General features: G+C 49.8%; 1 protein-coding gene across 1 annotated transcript in view; it reads left to right on the top strand.

The window, feature by feature from the left end:
- The window catches only part of SLC16A2 (solute carrier family 16 member 2), a 35,733-nt gene extending 29,495 nt beyond the window's left edge, over window positions 1-6,238 (top strand). The window contains exons 3-6 of the mRNA XM_066333910.1: window positions 2,346-2,808; window positions 3,217-3,360; window positions 3,857-4,085; window positions 5,472-6,238. Of these exons, the coding sequence (XP_066190007.1) occupies window positions 2,346-2,808; window positions 3,217-3,360; window positions 3,857-4,085; window positions 5,472-5,692 (1,057 nt within the window). The 3' untranslated portion in view covers window positions 5,693-6,238. The remainder of the gene's footprint in view (window positions 1-2,345; window positions 2,809-3,216; window positions 3,361-3,856; window positions 4,086-5,471) is intronic.
- Window positions 6,239-21,395: the final 15,157 nt, after the last annotated feature.

Here is a 21,395-nt window from a genome sequence, read left to right on the forward strand (position 1 = left end):
AATTTTGTATGAAAACCACTAAAGAAACCAAATATGCTGAAAAGCAAAGCTCTGGGGAAGGCTGGATGGGGTCAATGTGAGGCTTTTCCTCTCTCCTGCCTTGCTCTGAGGTTTCTCCTGCACTCACAACCAGCTCGAGTCACCAGAAACCTTGTGTGCTCTCAAGAAAAGAGAAATCCAAGTCAAGGCTTTATCTTCCCTCCAGTTTAAGGGGGTTGGTTTAGCATGAGGAATGGGAGATGATGGCCAGCTCAGCAGGGCTGTCTTCACACTCCCCCAGGGCCCTCCCAGCCCTCCTCCTCTGCTCTAACTCTTCTGTTAGGGAGGGTTTGGTCCCTTTGCACCTGCTTCTCCTTCCCCTCCACAGTTTCTGCCCAGTTACTCCTGCACAGAGGAATCCCCCAAACTTCTGCCAGCAAGGATGAGCCAGGGCTGTTCCCAGTGAGAGCTGGAAGCAAGGGGAAGCCGATGGAGGGAGAAACAATTATCCACTGACAACCTCACAATCCGAGGAGACGATGCCATCCTTCCCAGGGACAGCAGCTGGCTGATCCCCAGTGAGCAGGCTGGGAAATCCTGGCTCCTTCGGAAGCGTGGCTGAAAGGAGCCACTGCTCACGCAGGGGTGTCTGAGCATCAGCAGGGAGCAGATGGGAACTGTGGCATTTGTCTCCCTTTACCCGACACGTGGGCTGAGCTGTGGCACCAGGGCTGCTGCTGGTGCCTCGGGAAGGCTGAGCTGAAACAGAGACTACAGAATAAAGCAGATATTTATTAAAAGGCTTCCAAGATCCACCTTGGGCAGGACACAGCCTGACCAGGGCTGCACCCAAGGCGGACCCAAAATGGTCACAAAATGGCTGACTGGTCATAAGACCTTATGTTTTTGTAAGTTTTGATCTGTTTGCGTATTATTGGGGTTTAATTGTCCAGTTACAGCTGCAGGTTGTGAGGTCTCAACCTTCTTGTTTTCTCTCTTCAGTCCATCGTTGTTTATTTTGTCGGGCTGAAAGAAAGTTGTCCTTGGTCCTCAGCAGGAAAAGGATTTGTTTTGTCTACCTACTCTGTGAAGGGAGCTTATCAACACTTAATGTGAGGCTCAGAACTACATCTCTAGGCAGCACAGAATCTGAAAATACGAAAGATAAAATTTAAAGCATCACTGTGACCAGGCCAGGGCTGGTGTGTGGGAGGTCAGACACGGCCACAAGGCCCAGCTGCTTGCCTGGCTCCCACAGAGGGGGCTTCTGATGTGGTTTTGCTCTGGAGTGGATGGAAAGTGCCTTTCACGACAGTCATTTGTCTCGGAGCCGCCAGGCACGGCGACCGTGTTCTTTCTGCTTTCTGCTTGGCAGGCTGGAGGGGTGAGCGTGTAATGGAAGGAATGATGTGCTTGTAAAGGTTTTCCCAACTTCCAGCTGCTCTGGTAGATGTGGGCTGCTGTCTCCTCACTTGCTTTCAGGGCAGCACTCAGTCTTGCTCCCAGGGCTGGAGCACAGACCCTGCTTGGACAACACCCTGAGCTGCACAAAGGTTTTATCACACTTCCCTCCCAGGCAGTGTCCCATGGCAGACCTTTGCAGCTGGATGTATGGCATGGCTTGAAGAAAAACATTCCTTCATCTGGACAGGAACACAACAGGTTGTTTGTGCTGCCTAAATCCAGGCTCCTTTGTCAGCTGCTTCTGTTGGGAAAATTGGGCAGGAAATTGGGAAGCAGCTCCTTCCAAGGGCTTTCAAGGCTCTCCATCTGCTCTGTAGAGCAGCCACTTCACTCCCTCCTCAAGTGCAGGCACCAATGTAAGGTACAAATGAGATCTATTAACTGTCTAATTTAAGCTCCCAGAGGAGCTTAAAGAAGAAGAACTTAATTAACCAGCCTGGAGCCTGGGCAGAAACACCACATTTCCTTCCTACGTGCCTAATAACCAGCAGGGTTGGTGCCTTCTGCTTCCAAACACCGAGTGCAGAATATTTTCAATTAGTCCTTTCAGTGGAAAAATTAAAAGGATTTCTAGCTAAAAATATCCCTCCGTCCCTACCTTAGAAAATCCTGTTTGCTGTAATTTAAAAACCATCGAAGTAAGGTCAGCTTCCCAAGGAGGCCAGGTTGGCTGCTGCCTTCTCCTGGTGGCAGAAAGCACTTCCCCAGCTGGGCTTCATCTTGCTGAAGGTTTCATGTGCCAGCTGCAAGGTGAGGATTATCAAGGTGAGGATTATCCTCGCTTTGGTGAGGGGGATAAGCTCCTGGAGGTCAGGCTGTCTGCGCTGTGCGAGACCTGTGTCTTTGCAGGGGAGGGGGCTTCCTCACCTCCGCCTCACTCCCACGTGTTTCCTTCCCACCAGGTCCCTGGAGGTCCGTTATTTCACCTATGGGATCCTCTTTGGCTGTGGCAGCTCCTTTGCCTTCCAGCCCTCGTTGGTGATCCTCGGCCACTACTTCAAGCGCCGCCTGGGCTTGGCCAACGGCGTCGTGGCCGGGGGCAGCTGCCTCATCTCCGTGCCGCTGCCCTTCTTCCTCAAGATGGTCGGGGGTGCCATCGGGCTGGCGCACACTTTCCAAGTACTCAGTGCCTTAATGCTCATCCAGATCTTCTTGTCCATGACCTACCGGCCCCTCCTGACGCCTTCCTGCGACCCTCAGCAGGACGGGCATGACAAGCTGGGCAGCAGGAGCGTCAGGCAGCAGTGCTGGGCACAGGTCCGAAAGTATTTCAACCTGAGGGTTTTCCGGAGAAAGACGTACAGGATTTGGGCCTTTGGGATCGCTACTGCTGTGCTGGGATACCTCGTTCCTTACATGCACCTGGTGAGAGCCGCGGCTGGGGCTGGGAGGGGAGGCTGGAGGTCTCTTTGCCCAGAGGGAGGAGGAGGTGAGGATGGGCAGAGGGCAGAGGCACCAAAAATCTTGAAGCCAAGAAACTGCTGCACGTCCTGTAAACAGGAATTGTTTTGGTGGGTTGGTGTGTCCTCTCTGTGCCAGGATAGGCCAGAATCACTTCCTAGCAGTCCTAAGGATCAGCAGCAGTAGCAGGAGAGGAGGGGCCTGTTGGGTTTGGGGTGGGTGGAGGGTGTAGGTCAGCGTGGTGTGGACACAAGGGTCACACAACCACCCCAAATCCATGAGCCCTCTGCAGGAAATCCCATCCCTTCTGGGGAGATGAGGGGGATCAAAGCACTGCAGCCTCACGTCCTTGTGTCCTTCTCTCCGTCCTAGGTCAAATACGTGGAGAAGCGATTTAAGGAAACCAAAAAGGACTGGATCCTCCTGGTTTGCCTCGGGGCCATGTCGGGGCTGGGGCGCCTGGTTTCGGGCCGCATTGGTGACTGCATTCCTGGGCTGAAGAAGATTTATCTGCAGGTAAATCTTGGTGTGTCCAACCCTCCGTGGAGGTGCTGGCCAACCACAGCAGGACAGGGATGGGTGTCTCTGCCTTGGTGTCCACACTCTGCTTAATAACTGTCAGTCACAAAGCCTTTACTGACCCTTGTCTGCTGGGAGGGAAGAAAATTTTCTACAGAAATGTGTGAGAGGAGTGACACACTTGACCTGAGGGATTGGTGTCTGTTCAGCCAACGCCATGGTAGCAACTTGTCCCAAACTACCGACACCCTTTCACCTCCTTGTGGTTTTTGAAGAACAAACCGCTGAAATCTAGCAGCTAATCCAGCAGCTAATCCTTCTTAACCCTTCTTAAAAGGTTATTCTTACGGGCCTCTCCGAGACAGGAGCAGCAGCTGGATGGCTTCGCTGGGTCCAGCGGAAGGAGCAGCCACATTGACCGGCTCAGTGTCATCTCCATGACTCTCCCCCTGCTGCCCCATCCCCACTCTCATGCCCGTTTCTGTCTCCTCAGGTGGCATCCTTCATGCTGTTGGGCCTCCTGTGCATGATGATCCCGCAGTGCCGAGGCTTCGAGGGCGTCATCGTCATCTGCCTCTTCCTCGGCCTCTGTGATGGCCTCTTCACCACCATCATGGCCCCCATTGCCTTCGAGCTGGTGGGGCCCATGCAGGCGTCCCAGGCCATAGGGTACCTCATGGGGCTGATGGCCGTGCCCATGACGGCGGGCACGCCCATAGCAGGTGGGTCACACCACGGGGCCGCCCCAGAGGTTGGGAGGGAGATGCTGGTGGCACCTTTCACCCAATGGTGGGGTTACGGTGGGAGACCAGAAGTGCTGGTTTGAGTTTTCTGGTTCGTCAGGTGACATGGAGGTTGAGGGATGGGGGGTGGCATCGCTCCGTGCCGTGTGCTGTGGGATCTCAGGACTTTTCTCAAGGCTGATGGAAGGTGGTCACTGGGGGAACAGTGAGCCAAAGTCACATTCCTGTTTGCAGCTGAGCTAGAAATCGGCAGGTAATAGTTTTCTAGAGGTCCTTTAATATGGAATTGAAGTTGGAGATGGAGACACCTGAGCTAGAAATTGGTGGGTAATAATTTTCTAGAAGTCCTTTTAGATGGAATTGAAGTTGGAGATGGAGACACCTGAGCTAGAAATTGGCAGGTAATAATTTTCTAGAAGTCCTTTTAGATGGAATTGAAGTTGGAGATGGAGACATTTGAGCCTCCACAAGACCTGGGTCTGTGTTCCAGCCCAGCAATAACCCCACACCGTCCTTAACACCACGGCTTTGCCAGAGCTGCCCCTGGGCAGCAGGACCTCTGCAGCAGCAGAGCTAAGCCAAAGCTGGATAAGCACCTCCGATCTCTCTGCTTCCGGCAGCAAAGTTCACTTCAACTCCCTCGGGGAGGAACGTGGGGGTCACAGAGCTCTCACTGGCAGGGGGCTGCTCCAGGACCCCCTGAATGGGGCTTGCTGGGTGAAGGGGCCCTTTGCATCAGCCTAATCCCCAGGGAAGTGTCCACACAGGAGGCACGGAGAGGGATTTTCCAGCACTGATCAATGGCCATGTGTTATTTATTCTCCAAGGACGCCTGGCTGTGTTGGAACTTGCCAGACAAATGCAGAAAACCTTGTTGGGTTTTAAAGGCTTGGCTATTGTTTGTAAGTGGCAGCGTGTATTTCACAGCTGGAGATAAAATATCCCTGAGGGCAGGGCTTCCAAATGGAGACAATCAGCAGAGGAACGGCCCCTGCCCACTTTTCCCATTGCTGGTAAAGCTCTGGGAAGAAGTGTTTGGGTTTAACAAGTCTCAGCTTGCATTTGGGATTGTCTAGGATGTGGTCGGTTTTGTCCTGTTCTGGTGAAACAGGAGGGATGGCTGAGGCTTTCCTTCTCCACTCCCTCGGTACACACTGTTGGCTGCACACATCCTTTAATCCAGGACGTAAAAACTCTGAGAAATGCAAACAGAAAAAAAAAAAAAGATTATTTAAAAAACCCAAATCTCCCCAAATCTGGGCGGGTGACGCAAACCGCGCACTGGAAGGAGGGAACAAGCAGGTCATTAGACTAATGAGCTCATTAGCCTGACGAGGCTCTAACTTCATCTCTCACCTCTTCCAGGATACCTCAATGATTATTTTGGGAATTACGACGCGGCCTTTTACTTCGCCGGGGTGCCGCCCATCATCGGCGGCCTGGTGCTCTCCGTGGTGCCGCTGGTCCACCAGAGGATGCTGAAGAAGCAGCGCCTGGATTCTGGCAAAGACAAGATGCTGGTGTCGGAGGCGGTGGTGAACGGGGAGCTGCTGCCGGGCTGCCCAGCCTCCGAAGCACACATGTGACACACACGGTGACACCGCTCCTGGCTCCTGCCGGGACACCAGCAGCCTCTCCATAGCCCCAGCACAGCCCCCTCTCCCAGACGGACCGGAATTCCCAGTGATCCCAGATGCACTATGTTTGTAAAGGAGAAAACACAAAAAAAGGTTCTTCTAGTTAAAGGCTTTTAACTAGCAGAAATCAGCTTTTTTTTTTTTTTTTCTTTTTTTTTTTTTTGGGCCCCCTCTAAACACACATTTTTTTCTAAAGGAGAACCTCTCTCACCAGGATTCAAACTTGATCGAGCTCCTCTCCCCGGTTTTTCTATACATCACGACAGAGGTTTACAGTTAATAAATGCCTTTTCCAAGCAGGCCACGGATGGAACTTGTTGAACCTTGCAGCTGTCCATCCTCCTCCTCCTCCTCCAGTGTCACTCGGGTGTCACATCCAAGTGAGACAGCCCCTTCCCCGTCCAGCACCTGGGGCTGTTTTGGAGCCAGAGATCCGAAGGAGGAAACGCTGCTTTAGTCTGATGCACAAACCAAATAAATGTCAGCGAGTCCCGCTTTCATCTTCTTCTTTCCTCCTTTCCCGCTGCTCTTCCACAGCCCCAGGGAGCTGCAGCTGGGATGACAGGGAGCTCGGCTGGCTCCAGCCATCGGAGTCACGCTGGAGCACACCCTTCCTGCAAAATATGCCTTAAAAACGCCTGGATGAGACCAGCAGGTCCCTTGGCCGCTTTCCACCTCCGTTTTCTCACCCCGCGATCAATGGTTGGGCTTTTGAGCTGCCAAAGAGAGGGGCAGCTCCTTGCACAGCCCGCAGTGCCCGGCTCTGGGGGGCCAAATCCCTGGGATCACCACCAAAAATGGGCACTTTGGTGGCTTTGGGGCACAGAGGGTGGGGACAGAGCCCCTCGTGCCGTGGGTCAGCTCCGTGCTGGGAGGTGGCTTCTCTGCTGGGGCACCCCTGGGGATGGGGATGCTCCTGGCTCAGGGCACAGGGTGCCACTGCTGGTTTTGGGGGGACAGTGGTGTATTATGCAGCAATAAGCATGAGTCAGTATTGGCGAGGAATCCCAGTTTTCCCAAGGGTTTGACAGCCCCAGTAGCATTTAACTCGTAGCCCGTGTGTTATCACTGAGCCGGTGCAGGGTCAGTGCTGATCCAGGGGGAGAAGGCAAGGAAATCACACAGGCAGTGGATGCCCACCACTCTGAGCGGCAGCAGAGCTCAGCCTCGGGCAGGAATTCATCACTGCCCTCAGAAAACTGTAGAAATTCAAATTGCCCAGGGAAGCTGTGACTGCCCCAGCCCTGGAAGTGCTCCAGGCCGGGTTGGACAGGGCTGGGAGCAACCTGGGAAAGTGAAGGTGTCCCTGCCCATGGCAAGGGGCTGGAATGAGATGAGCTTGAAGGTCCATTCCAACCCAAACCATTCCATGATTCTATGATCATCCCCAGGGACTGCTAATTAGCATGGCTAATGAGTGAGAAGGGAAGTTCTCCTGGCGGGTTCCTGTGTGAACAAGGAGCCAGCTGGAACTGGGGAACCTTTTCCTGGGAGAGAGAGCGAGAAACAAAACTCACATTTATCCTGACTACAAACCCATCCTTTCATCAGGTTTTCATTTTGTTCACCTGCCACTAAAAACACGGAGGTGTCTGAAGAGGGATGTGTGTGGTGGGAATCATCCCGTGCTCTCCGGGCGAGTGTGGGGGTTTGGAACACCAGGACACGTCTTTGCTGTGGAAATTTGGGCTCAGTGGAGACCCCTCCCACTGGCAGTGGTGGGACTTTTGTACATAATAGGCTCAGGACCCTGCATGTCCCTCTGGCCCTGTTTTTAACCCCTGTTGGCTGATGCATTGTAAGCTCTTGTGGTCTTGTGGCTCTTCTGTCCCCGTACGAGCTGGAAAATTACCTGGTGTGTCGTGACGTGTCTGTTTGTGATATAAAATGAGATGTCTACCCGTCCCTTTTCTTGGATATGCTTTTCCATGACTGTTCTTACCCTTCACGGCCTGCACTGCGTGGTCTGCTGTGGCTCATCACTGAGGTTTGGGAGCCTCGGGAGGCAGATGAAGCTGCAGGAGGAGGCAGGGATTGAACCACGGAACTCCAGCTCCAGCTGGGATCTGCCAGACTCAGCCTAGGGCAGGACATTCATGTGGTGCTTTTTGGGTGGGAGCCTTGGCAGTGGGGCAGCTTCAAAGCCCTCTAACAGCTGGAGGAAATAAAAAAACCCCTCCTCATTGTAACTCCTGCGAGTTTTGGGGCGTTAATTCACATTGGAGTTTGATGGAGTTCATTAAATCGTACTTTGGACCTTAATGCCCCCCAAAGGAGAGGTTATGAGAGATTTAAATTCCAGAAGTAGCCTCTTCAGAGCAAGCAGAGCATGAGCAGAGCTGTCTCCAAACCCCATCTGGCCTGAGGGAGCTGCTGCACAGCAGAGCCCGCTGATGGCTGCACACAAATTCTGTGTGGCAAAACCTCCTAAAGGTCATTTACAGTCCAAATCCCAAACTTCTGCAGAATTCCACTTGCCTTAACTGCTCCATGTGCCTGCAAAGGTCCTTGCCCTGGGAGGAGCCTGCATTCAGTGGCATCAGAGCAGCTGTGTCAGCCCAGGAGAGGTGCTGGTACCCACATCTGTCCCCCCTAAACCTTGATCTTTCCCCATGGCTTTTATTGAGCACTGAGGATGGCGCTTCCTTGGCCACTCCAGCTTGGTCAGAGGAAGCCACTCCTCATCCCATCCCAGACCCATCGCTGGTCCCAGCCTCCCAAACCCACACTCAGTGTCTTCGTCTGGCCGAAATCCTGCCCTTGGTGGGGACATTCTGCAGCAGAGAGGGCAGGTTTGGGCAGCGGCCACCAAAGGTCTCCTCATCAGCAAACACAGATGGGGATGGGAAGGGCAAAGGTTGGAGCAGTGTCAACACGCAGGGAATATTTGGGGCTTGTTTGTCAGGTTGCTGCTGCTGTGGGTCTGTTGAATACCAGGAATTTTGGAGGGTTTCTGCATGTGAGGGGTGGGATTGTGTGGTTGGAGTGACACCCCATGGGTCCCCGACTGCTGCAAAAAATTCATCCCAAAGCCCTTTCCTGTTCCATCAGGGTCATCTGGTCCCATCCACATCCCCTTTGGGCCTGCCTTTTTTACTCAGTTTTCTGATTAAACCCCAACCTCCTGCCTCCCCTGCGAGTGCCAGGCTGTGATTCCTGCTCTGGGGAGGGAAGGGGGAGCCCAGCACTCCGGTTTTGGGAGCCAGCAGGGGCAGGGGCGTGGGCTGAGCCCCTTTGGATGGGAAAGGTGTGAGAGGGAGCAGGGAGGGCCCCACTTCAGCCCGTGGCCAGGCTGTTTGCAGAGCTGCAGAGCCTTATGTAAGTGTGCAGTGAGCACAGGACGTGTCCCAGCAGCGCCTGCTCGGGCTGGGGCTGCCTCTTAAATCTTTACCTTAAGGGTGTTCAAAACCAACTTGTTGTCTTTTTTTTTTTTTTTTTTTTTTTTTTAATTGTTATTATTCCATGGCAGAACGAGGCATTGGGTTTAACTCCTCTCGTTCTGGCTGAGGGATGGAAGGGGCCAGCTGAGCTGGAAGGGCTCCAGGGATGGTTGTGTTTGTGATGGGAAGGGTAGCAGGGCTTTGGGAGCTGCCTGGGAAATTCCATGATTCATGGCTTAGAGCTTTTTTTTTTTTTTTTTCAGTTTTAAAACAATATGCAGGAGCTGCTTCACTGCAGCTTGCCCTGCCCTGAGGTCCTGCAGCCAGGCAAATGCAAGTTTCAAAGTCCCAGAGCTTAAATTGATCAAATTCTGGCCTCTCTCCGGCTGGGGTTGAGGTTTCCTAACATTTCTCTGCTGTGGGAGCTGTGGGAAGGCCACATCCTCATTGCCAGCCAAGCAGAGGGTTTTTTTGCAGGTCTGCTGTGGTACTGTGGGGTTTGGGGGCCCCCCAATTTCAGGAGGTTTTGGCTCTGCCTCCCACCATGGTGGTGCTTTGGGGCTGCCACTCCAGGAGCTCCATCTCCCCCTGGGCTGAGCTGCCTGGAGGAGCCGGGAGCTGGGCAAGGACATTCCTGCCCTTCCCTGGCAGGGCCATGGGAATGTTCTGCGTGGCAGCTGAGGCTCTTTTTGGTACGTGGGTGCCAAGGGCAGTTTGCTCTGGGCAGCCTGAACTTGGTGCTGAGGATCTCACCCGCTCTGCGTTTGAACCCTGGCTGACACTCGCATCTGTAAGTGGCCCTTTAATCCTCACCTGGATAAAAGCGAGCTGGGATCAAATCCTCTGAATGCAGGGGGACAGATCCAGCTGAGACCTTTGCTGTCTCTCCATTTGTCCCTGCAAAGCATTCCTGGCTTTTGTGTGTATCTGCACCCCACGGTTTTCTTTGGGGTCACCTTGATTATTTTAGCCTCAATTATTTCCACGCTGGCAGAGCCTGCTTCTTCTTTTCCAGCTGGAAGCAGAACATTGGAATGGCTTTGAAAGCCAAGGCAAGCAAAGCAGCCCCTTCCCTCCACATTTATGCCACCAAATGTGGACTTGAGCAGCTCTTTTGGGTGTTTACAGGCCACTCTTGTAACTTTTGGGGACAATGCTGTGGTTGACAAGTGCTCCTTTAATCCTCCTCCAAGGTGCTCAGGCATGGAACTGGCACAGAGAGGGGCTCTGTGGGCAAGTAACAAACCAAAATAAAGCTGTTTACTTTTCTTTTTGAGAGCCCTTGGCAGGAAAACAAACACAGAGATGGGCAGAGCTCCGAGAGGGCTTTGGTCTGCAGGGGTGACCCTGTGCCACCTCTCCAGGTCCTTTACCTCCGTGGACTTAAGCCCTGGTGACAGGGAGGTTATCACTGGGCTTTGGTGGGACCACCTGCACAGCCCCTGTCGGAGGAGGCTTTGGAGATTGATTTTTTGCAAATATTTTGCTGTGCCCTCAGTGCTCTCCCCTCAAGGCCAGACCCCGAGAGTGTCCCCGTGTCCCCTCTGAACCTCGGTGGTGAAACGCTGCAGGTGCAGGGCTGGGATCCATCCTCCCAGCTGAGAGGAAAGACACCAAATCCTTCTTGTTTTCTGCAAAATGTGGCTCTGGAGAGGGCTCTGTACCTCCAAAGTTTCTCCTCTTTTTGTACCCCAGTGCCCAAGGCTCCTCCTGTGCCCACCTCAGCCAGCCCCAGCAGTGCAGCCCCTCCTGTAGCACTAGAGACAAGACTTAGGGGGCTGTTTTACCAAGGAATTCAGCTCTTTCTCTGTCCTATTTGTAGATATTTTTAATTTTAACTCGTGGTGTGTAAGCTGAGTTGTTCACTGGAGCAGGTTTCTGCACCGAGGTGATGCTCCCCTCCTGGTGAGCCACGGCCAAATTGCCTGAACCCGGCTGGGATTTGGCTGTTCAACCCAATCCTTTTGGGAAAAGAACACGACCTCCCCAGGCCTGAACTTTCCCAGCATATCCTGTTTCAAGCCATTTAAGCCCGTTAAAGCCAGAGGCAGGATTTTTTTTTTTTTTTTCCTAGGGAGGCTGAGGGCAATTAGGAAATTACCCCACTCCCCTGCCCTGAAATCCAGCAGGATGAAGCCAAATATTTGCTTTCGGATGGGTGGATTTTGGAGCTGGCTCCACATGAGAGCACCGGGGTGGAGGCTTGAATTTTGGCCGTTTTGGGTAATTGTTTTTGAAGCAGGACCTCCAAGCTCGCTGCCATCACCCTGCTCAGCAGCTCCCAAAGCCGTGCCCTGTCCCAGTTGGCGTTTGCTGTGTTGTTGATGGGAAACAGCCTGCCCATGTTTTGGGGTGGGATGCACTCTCTCCATGTCTGTACCCACTAGAAAGGCTCAATAAAAGGCTGCAGTGCTGTTGGTAGCTTTGTAATCCCATTTTTTTTTTTCCTGCTGTGCTCCGGGCTCTGGAGCAGCAGGAGCTGTGTGTGGCTCTGAAATTGGTCCTGGGAGGTGCCCGAAAGCAGCTGCTCAATTCAATGCTGAAATCAGATCCTGAAGCTTAAATTTATTCTTTTTTTTTTCTTTTTTTCTTTTTTTTTTTTACATCTGCTCCTTGTGCTTTATAACCCCTCAAAATTTTTGTATCTGGAAGTAAAGTGAATGTGTCTCTTAAAAAGTATGCCTGTCCTTTCAAAAATGTGAATTTCTGATCGTTGGAATAAAAAAAAAATAAAATGAAAAAGAAAGAAACCTACCCCATATTAGCACATTTTTTTGTAATTAATGTTTTATGAATGTTGTTTAAAAGATTTGTGTAGAATAAACCAGTTTAAAAAGAAAAAGGGATTTGTTGCTGTGTTTTGCCAGCTCTCTCCTCATGGCTGGTCGTGGTTCTCAGCAGCTTTCCCAGATGCTGCCAGCTCTCCAGAGAGACAAGGGATTGTCCTGGGAATTGTTTTTATTGAGTGTTTGATGCACCTTGAGGAAAGGCTGAGTCCTGGAACCCAACAGGGGAGATGTTCCCGTGGGCTCTGAATGGTGACAGCTGGAAGAGGATGATCCTGTCCCACCGAGGCATTTAGAAGTAAAAATCACTTTAAAATCCACCCCTGAGAACGTCTGGGAGCCCAGAGGGTGCTCGGGATGAGCCTGGAGCCTCCTGGATGTTTTCCATTCCCCTGGGGGCAGCTTTGGGTCTGGATTTTACCCCTCAGCATCTCCAGGGGCTGCAGCATCTTCACCCCATGGGGGCTCTAACACAGCCACAGCACCAGGGCTACTTCAAAGCATCATTAATATTATTTTTTCCATTAGGCAGTGGCTGAGGGACACGATGAGGCCTCCCAGGCACCTCCTGGTCACAGCAGAATCAATAATTTTTGTCAATAAAAGAAGTTATGGGAAGGTTGGGAAAGATCAGGGATGAAAATTCACCTGAGTGAGGTTACAGAGGCTGTGAGACACTGAAAACACAGCTTTTATCCAGGCTTTTCCATTAGTGATTTGTTTATATGAGGTGCTGTAATTGCCATTGGATGAAAGCTGACACGTGCATTAATTTTATATAACTCGAGTTTGTTGGTTTATTGTTGGTTTTTTTTTTTTTAACTCAACCCTTTTTCAAGTTGGGGATATTTACTGCAAATAGTGTTAAAAAAAAAAAAAAAAAAAAAAAAAAAAAAAAAGAAAAAAAGAAAACCAACATCAGGAGATAAGAGATGGTAAACAGAGATTCAAAGGGGGTGAGAGTACAGCAGTGAGCTCTTCCAGAGGACTCTGTGCTGTGCTGCAGGGACAGAGCAAGGCGAGGGAATGCTGCAAATACTCCTGAGAGAGGGGAGCACAACCCTTCACTTACAGGCACCAGAAAAAGTGGCAATTTTAGCTCGATATCAGAAAAATCTTCTTGGGATGGCTGTGGAAATTTGGGAGGAATTGGGAGGGTGCTGGGGTAAAAAAAGTGGGCTGTGGATCCGTGGGGACATCAGGGAGGTGATGGAGGGGACACTCTGCCCTGTCACCCCCAGGAGCAGCAGCTCAGCACAGCCCATGCCCACAAATTCCGTGGAAATTAATATATATACACACACGTGTATATATATATATATATATATGTATATATGTGCATCTCCAAAGGTGTGTTTGTGCATGGAAATCCCCTCTCAGCTTGGCCTGAGCACAGTCACCTCCTCCTGCTCTCCCAGGCTGCTGGATCTGGCCCTAATTTATGGAAAAAAACGGGAAGAAAAGCGTTTTGCATCAGACAAAACCCTGAGTTTTTTCCACAGAAAAGACTGTGAATGAGAGAAAAAAAAAAAAAAAAACCAAACCACAACAAAAATAAAAGGATGTTTTCATTACTATAGCACAGTGGTTCAGTATTTAGCTATCTATTTGTACCTTAACATCGAAATATCATGGATCAAACCAAGTTAATTAGATAGAATAGCTGATGATATTTCTGCTGCAAAACACGTGTGTTTTACATATTAAATACGTATAATGACTAGTATGTTTTATATATCAAACACGAGCCACATGTCAATGTTTGGTATTAATTTAATAGTTTTAATTACATACGATTTAGACCAATATGTGCAAAAGGCATTTATCTCTATATTATTTTTTTAAAGTTTACACACAGATTCAGACCCAAATACATCTCTCTGTGGGTGGGCAGTGTGTACACGAGCTGGGTACTGCCCGGCCACTGCTCCTCTCCCTGCAGCCCCTGAGCTGGGTTTGTTTGCTTCTATTGTCTTCTTCCCCATCTGGTTTCTTTTTGCGGGATTTAAGTATTATAATCCTTCAGGGGAAAAAAAATAAAAAAATTAAAAAAAAGGAAAGGAAAGGAAAGGAAAGGAAAGGAAAGGAAAGGAAAGGAAAGGAAAGGAAAGGAAAGGAAAGGAAAGGAAAGGAAAGGAAAGGGAAAGGAAAGGAAAGGAAAGGAAAGGAAAGGAAAGGAAAGGAAAGGAAAGGAAAGGAAAGGAAAGGAAAGGAAAGGAAAGGAAAGGAAAGGAAAGGAAAGGAAAGGAAAGGAAAGGAAAGGAAAGGAAAGGACAAAGACAAAACGCCCATTGGCGAGCTCCTTGAAGGATGCACTGAGGAGTGGCAGGAGATTTTTTATTTTAATCATCCCCGCGTTGAAATGCAGATCTTTCCTAGTGCCTTTGCTTCGCTGTCGTTATTCAAAGCAGCAATTTGGGCAAGATCCCTTCCCGAGGCTGTGGGTGGGCTGTGGGGGTCCCTGCGCCCCAAAAAGCATCTCCAAGGGAAGGAGAACACCCCGGGGTGAGTTCGGGATGTGCCGCCGCCCTTCGGATGGAGATCGGGGCTTTTTAAACTCCAGACAAAAACCGCCTCGTCCTGGCAGAGCGGAGAGCAAGGACAGGCAGATCCGGGCGGAGATCTTAGGGAAACACGACCCAGGGGATGGCAGGGAAAAGGAGAGGGAAAGGAGAGCCAGGAGAGACACCCCAAAGCATCAGCATCAGCAGCCCGGGGTGGGGGCAGCCGGGATGGGCAGAAATCCCTGGGGATGCAGGAGAGAGGATTGCCTTTGGATTATCTTTTCCCTGGGAATGCAGGAGCCTTTGCCTTTGGAATGGGAGCCCTGTGCTGCCCGTGTTCTCTGTTCTGGCACAGGATCCGCACCAAAGGAATCTGTCCCAGTCACCTGCAGCCCGCCCTGGAAACACGAGCGGCGTCCGGAGGATTTGTTTTTTTGGGGCAGGGTGGTGCAGAAAGCCCCTCCCGTGTTCCCCCAGCAGTCCTGGCAGGCTCCAGCTATTGTTCTGGCACGTTCCTTTTCCGCCCAGCATCGCGATTTGGGGCTCAGGGATCCGTCCTGGGCTCATCTGGAGCATCGCTCAGCCCGGCCCGGCCCCGGTGTACGTGGCTGACATCTCATCGCCAGAACAGCGGCTGGAACTGTCCTGGCAGGGCCCTGGGACCGGGATTGTGCCCCCCAGCCCCTGCAGGACCCCTTCTGCATCCTCAAAATCACCGGCATCCTCACAGCCACCGGCATCCTCACAGCCACCGGCATCTCCGTGCCTTGGCTCCCACCCGTTCTCTTTTTTTCTTCGGTTTAATTCCCCTCTTTCCCTTCTCCTCATCCTCTGTCCTTCATCCTTTTCCCCATCTTTTCCACCCTCACCTTTCCCTCCTGGCCACGTCCCATTTTGAGGGAAAATGGATTACCAGCACCAGCTGGCAGCTCTCAGGGCACTTCCCAGCCTCTTCCATGCCATAAACGTTTCCATTTATTTACATGTGTCTTTACGAACTATAACACAACCATCCCGAAGGTGCCAGCAGCAAAGGCTGAGTCATTTCCAAGTTTATTTAGGATTTATTTAGTTTGGTTTAGTTTAGCAGTACCCAGAGAGATTAATTTGTTTCTTCCACTGTAACATTTCCAGCCCCATCACCTGCACGGTGAGCAGCAAATGATGCTCAGGGCAAGCACACACTGGTTTCACCTCAATTCCACAAATCCCTGCTTTGGAGAGGCTCTGAAGAACTTTATGGGCTCCTGAAATGAAGTTATTTTGAGGTTTTTATGCCTATAAACCCTCTGGTATCTCCAGACCCACTGGCCAGCCAAGGTCTGGCTCTGCAGACACACAGGGTTTGGGTCTGGAGAGGTGCCTGAGCTCTTTCACCTCCCTAAAAAAAAGATTAAAGACTGTATTAAAGCCAAGAAACCAAACCAGGCACTTTGTCCCTCATGGCATTTTTTTTTTACAGGAAACAACAAGCAAAGCTGATGCTCCAGAGCTAAAAATCCACTGGCCTCAAACTTTCAACCTGGAGAAATCACATTCTGCAAATGCATCCTGAGAACACAAACCAGTGTAAACAACACCAGCACAGGGGCACCTCCTTGCAGCCCTTTGCCCTGAAATCCCAGAACCCTGCTGGTGCAGGGTGCCAGAGCTCCAGGAACCCTCCACAAACGTGGGATGAAGTAATCACTGTTGAGGGGACCTGACGCCTGGATTTCCACAGGCTCGGCTTAGCAGGGGATTTATTCAGGGGCACAGTTGGAGCATGTGGCAGCAGCATCTCATTAGTGTCACAGACAATGCACAGCCAGTCCAAGACTAAAAAGTAAGGTTAATTTTCCCCACGTAAATTTATTGTAAGGGTTTAGGGAGCCGTAACACAGCCAAGTGTAGATTTATGATGTTAAAAGTCCCAGAACAGGTTCAATCACACTTGAAAAGGCTGGGAAGGGCAAAGAGGAGCAGCTAGCCTGTGCTGTTCTCCCCTCTTCTCTTTCCAAACACTCCATCCCACTGAGGAGTCAGAAAAGGGGAGAAGCCCCCAAAAGGATGGCTATTCCTGCCCCCCATCGCTCTGGGATGCACAAGGTCACAAAACACATCTTTTCTTCTCCCACCCAGCAGCAGGACCAGCAAATCAGCCAAACACATTCCCCTGAGAAGGTCTGGATGTGCCCTGGAAATCTATCCTGAAGGGAGGAGTAAGACAACGTCAAAGGTTACAGAGTTTAAGCACCAAGAGGGAGGAACAAGGTTATATAAAGTTTTACAGGTCAGGACAAAGAGCTCAAATATATTAAAGAAAATAAACAGAGGAATGAAGTCAGCCACACGTGAGTGCCAAGGCTCTTTAAGCAATTCGGGGGTTGATCAAGAGTTTTTGAGGAACAAACCCAGAGTTACCCAAACTGAGGGAGATCCTGCAGGGAGACGAGGGGCTGGAGACAGCTACCAGGCCAAGGGCTCCTGATACACAAAACGTGGGAGTCACCCCATGAATAAAGCCACTGAAACCACAGCTAACACCTGTGTTAAACACCCAGCTCCAGACTGAACACTCCAAGAGCAAGAAGCACGTGGGAATGAGTAAAGAGCTCTCCCTGTGGGGAGTGAAGCTGGAGCACAATCCTGACTCCATACATTATCTGAGCAGTTTCTCCTCGCTGCCCATCGCTGGCAGTGCTGAGGAGCCCCAGCCCTGGCACCCCAAATGTCCTTTTTCAGGGACACATCACCCTCCTTTTGCACCAGTGCCATAGTGCTGCTCTCAGCCAGAGGCTCCCACTTCCTACCCCAGGAACGGGACCGAGGGGAGGGAAGCATGGATAACAAATACAGCTCCCCACACCCTAAAAAACTTCCTTCCCACTCCACTAAGCGCTTGCACGTACCTCAGCTGCTAATTTTAGGATGGAGCTTTAAGCCACATGTGGAATTCTCCTGGAATGTGGTTGGATGTGCAGGAGACTCAGCCCTGACCGCCCTGCACGGGGCTCTGGATCCGATGGGCACCTGGGGTCACAGCTCCTCCTTGGAAAATAATCTGCAGATGCTGCTTTTGTATCCTACATCAGCCACTGCCAGATTTACAAAGTCTGGGACATGGAGGGATTTCTTGCTTCAGTTTATGTCCTAATGCAATAAATTCTTCCCAGAAGTTAATTTGGTACCATTCCAGCTCCTTCCTTTCTGCCTCAAGGGGAAAGTTGTATGGAGGAAATAAATTCCTACCACAGCCATCTACTCCAGTGCATTCCCACCGTAAGAATAAACCCGAGGAGTGATGATCGAGCACAAAATGAATGCTTCATGCATTTTATTGAGTCTGTTTAAATTGGCATTATAACACCTTACACAGGGAACAAACTCCTCCTTAAGTGTTAGCTGGCAAACCTGGCCAAACTGTGCCCAACAACCTTTAGAGTACCAGTTTGTATTAAACAAGTCCAGTAGAAACAAAAAACGTAAAGTACTGTACACAAAAAAAAAAAAAAAAAAAAAAAAATCAAGGAAAAAAATAATAAAGTGTTACTTTCACAGTGGAATTCAGGGCTTCCCAACCCACAGGCTTCCTAGCAGAGTGAAATTCAGAAACGGGCTCAAATATTTTAACTAAAGGGAATAAAACTAGATATAATGGTATGTTTCCCCATAAGAAAAAGGAGATGCAGTCGTAAGAGATTGGGAAGCCCTGGAATAAGAGATGCAAACCTCCTTTTTTAACACACCACCCCTTTTTTGTACTTTGGGGACGTTACCATTAATTGTGTCTCTTCAGCCTCCTGCTTCACCCCCCCGAGGGCAGGGTAAACAAAAAGCCTACTGTACATAAGGGCTGGAAATATTTCTGAAAGTTGTTATAAATTCCCCTCCGTGTGGCTCCAAGCCAACCTCCACGCAGAGCTCCTCCTCCTGGGAGCCGCCAGAGGAGCGGACAGACATTCCCGACAGCCGGGCTCACACAGAGCCTCCCCCCAGCTCCCACGGCCACAACCATCCCCAAATTAATGTTCAGACAAGGGATGGAGGTTTGTGCTGCGGGGTGAAGGTTCAGAACCCCCCTGAGCCTTACTCGCACCTCTTCTCATCCCCGCATTACCCATTGTTAGGAGAGCGCTGGGTTGTGTTAATCCACCGCGGAGCCACCAGGGAAAGGGCCCTTTGGGGTGCCACATTTGCATAAGGCGGACAAGTGACAGGAAACTGGGATGCCACTCATTACGGGCCATTGTGCCAGCTCTGGTGGGAAACCCCTCCGTCTGCAAGTCGACACAATGGACAATTACGGCTCCTTCAGAGGCGGAGGATGTCTGTCGTGTCCTGCAGCTGCTGTGCCCGCACGGCAGCGCTTCCTACAAAAGGCCTTTAAAATTCCCCTGATTTCTATGCATGAAATACCTACAGAATGAAATCGGTTTTAAAACAACTCCAAGATGCCTGCAAGTTCTCTGAAAAAAAAAAAAAACCCAAAAAACAAAACAAAACAAAACAAAAAACCAAACCCCCCCAAAAAAACAAACCAAAACCAACCCCCCTCCCCAAAAAAACAAAAAAAAAAAAAAAAAACCCACAAAAAACCAAAAACAACCAAAAAAACACAACAAAAAAAAAACCCCAACAAACAAACAAAAAAAAACCCCCCCAAAAAAAACCAAAAAAACAAAAAAAAAACAAAACACAACCACCCCAGACTTGTTCGAAGAAATAAAAAATACGCATGTGAAAGGGAAAAATCCAGCCAGCAGCAGAATTCAGTCTTTTATAGGTGAAACCTCAAAAAAAAAAAATTTAAGCTGAGCACCCAAAGTCTGTGTTGGTTCACGATGTGAAATGAAATATGAACTAACAGCAACCTGTAAGTAATGTAATTATTCCAACTGTGTGTTTGTCACAAGGCTTTGGCCAGGTGACCGATGTCATTACTGTGGGTGTGTCCTGTCAGGAATGAAGCTCACACACCAGGGATTCCCAGCAGGAGTTTGGACATTAGGAAGGAAACCCCTGGTAACCAGCGAGTCGGGCAATACCAAGGAGAATCCTTCAAAACCAGAATAAAAGCTGCTGCTGCTCCTGCGAGGAATGCCGCTGGTGCTGAAGGCAGATCCCACACGGTGGCACTGTGACCCAGGACACAGCGCACAGCGCTCTGCTCTCCAAACCCATCACTCCACCAGCAGGAACGTGCCAAAACTCGCCCTTTTAACCCCTCATCCCCCTCCAGGCACGAGTGAAAATGCTGCATCCCTCCAGAAATACAAAAAAACAAACCCAAAAAACCGAGGGAAGAGCTAACTACACATGCTCGCTATCAAAATAATTCATGAAATGTAAATCAGTCTAATTACGAAAGTGTTTCGCATTTTGTAAGCAACTGAAATGTTAATATTGGCTTTGCCTAACTCCAATCTAAAATTAGATAACAGAAATTTAATTACCCTAATTAACTGAGCTACATAAAGAAGTTTTTGCTGCAGACAACGAGCCCCCCAGCCCCTTTAGCACACTCAGCACTGCGAAAGGCAGAGAAACCACGGAGAATGCTCAACATCTCCCAAACTGAGATAAAATTATTTGTTCTCGGTACCGTTGGGAAACCTCCAAGATTTTATTAGTTGCTCTTGTTACAGAAAGATAAAATGTTAAGACATGCTCTAGAGCTGTAACCAAAGTGTGAGGGCACTTCTACCAAGGTGGAAATTTCATGGGAAAGGTGGGGTGACAGGTACCACAGCCACGCTTTGGTTTGGGATCGTGGGCTCCCTTCCTGCTGGTCACCAGCTCTAGTCTGAGATGAACATCTCTGACTTTGAACATCTAACACACTGCTCACGGAGAGAGGAGGTTTTTTCCTTCGAATTCTACCCTCTGTAAGTCTGGAAACCGCAACGGAGAGCACGTATTTGCTCTGTGACATTCAGAAGCGTTATTTTGCTGTGAAATTTTGGCACAGAGAACCCAGCACCCAGATTCAACAGCCAACTCCAATTTTACAGCGATGCGTGCCCAAGGAAAAAACCAAACCCGTGAGCTGACTGATTGTTCTGTTCCCAAAGAACCCTCGTGTTCCCTCTGCCCTGATGGCGTGTCCCACCAAGAGGAAAGTGAGCTCAGCAGCCACTCAGGGTTTCCCACTGAAACAACAGCACAAAACGCACACAGAGAGAAAAAAAACAGGGGTTTTGGGATGCTGTGGAATCCTGAACTAGCCAATGTTAAAATGGCTTAGAGCAGTGATCACAGTTTATGTACCCACCACTATAAAACACCACAAGTGTGTTTTAATTAGGAAAGAGATAAGCCAGCTTTGGTTTTGTCATTTGAGGAAGAAGCAACATTTCCCATCCAGCCAGCAAGAGCAGCTCCTAACCCTTCAGAAACGACTCCCCTGGAGTGGAAATTAATAAACCCACGTTCCCATTGCACTTGTAAGCCATGAAACCCCAAACCTTAGAGATAAAACAAAGAAGGGTCACTGAGGGTGAAGGATGTTTCCTCACACACACACTCTGATCAGAGTTGAGGTACACGACAATTCTCAACTGCAACGACGTCACATAAGTGATTTTTAAAAGGAAATTCGTTTTCATTCTGTCCAAGAGGAATATAAAGACTTGGGTTTTTGCTGTGATTCTCAAGAATCTGCTACACATTTCAGCGCACTCATTTTTAAATGTAAGCCAATGCTAATGCTGTCCTTTCAGTTACTCCCTGCAGCACCTGTACCACAGGCTACCAACACCAGACCACTGAACACATCCAAAGTAACCACACAACTGAAACTCATCAAGAATTAAAAACTAACCTGTCCATATTCGTTTGCTAAAGTTACAACATTGCCTCAAAAATTGAGAGCAAAAGCCCATAGGAAAATTGGGCACAAACCTCAGTGAACAAACCAGTACACATGGGTTTGTATTATTCCATAATTGCAACCGTACCAAGAAATAACCAATAACCAGCCATTAGAACAGTTTCTAATTTT

This window comes from Sylvia atricapilla, chromosome 21 (genome assembly GCF_009819655.1).
Source record: "Sylvia atricapilla isolate bSylAtr1 chromosome 21, bSylAtr1.pri, whole genome shotgun sequence".
Lineage (NCBI taxonomy): Eukaryota > Metazoa > Chordata > Aves > Passeriformes > Sylviidae > Sylvia > Sylvia atricapilla.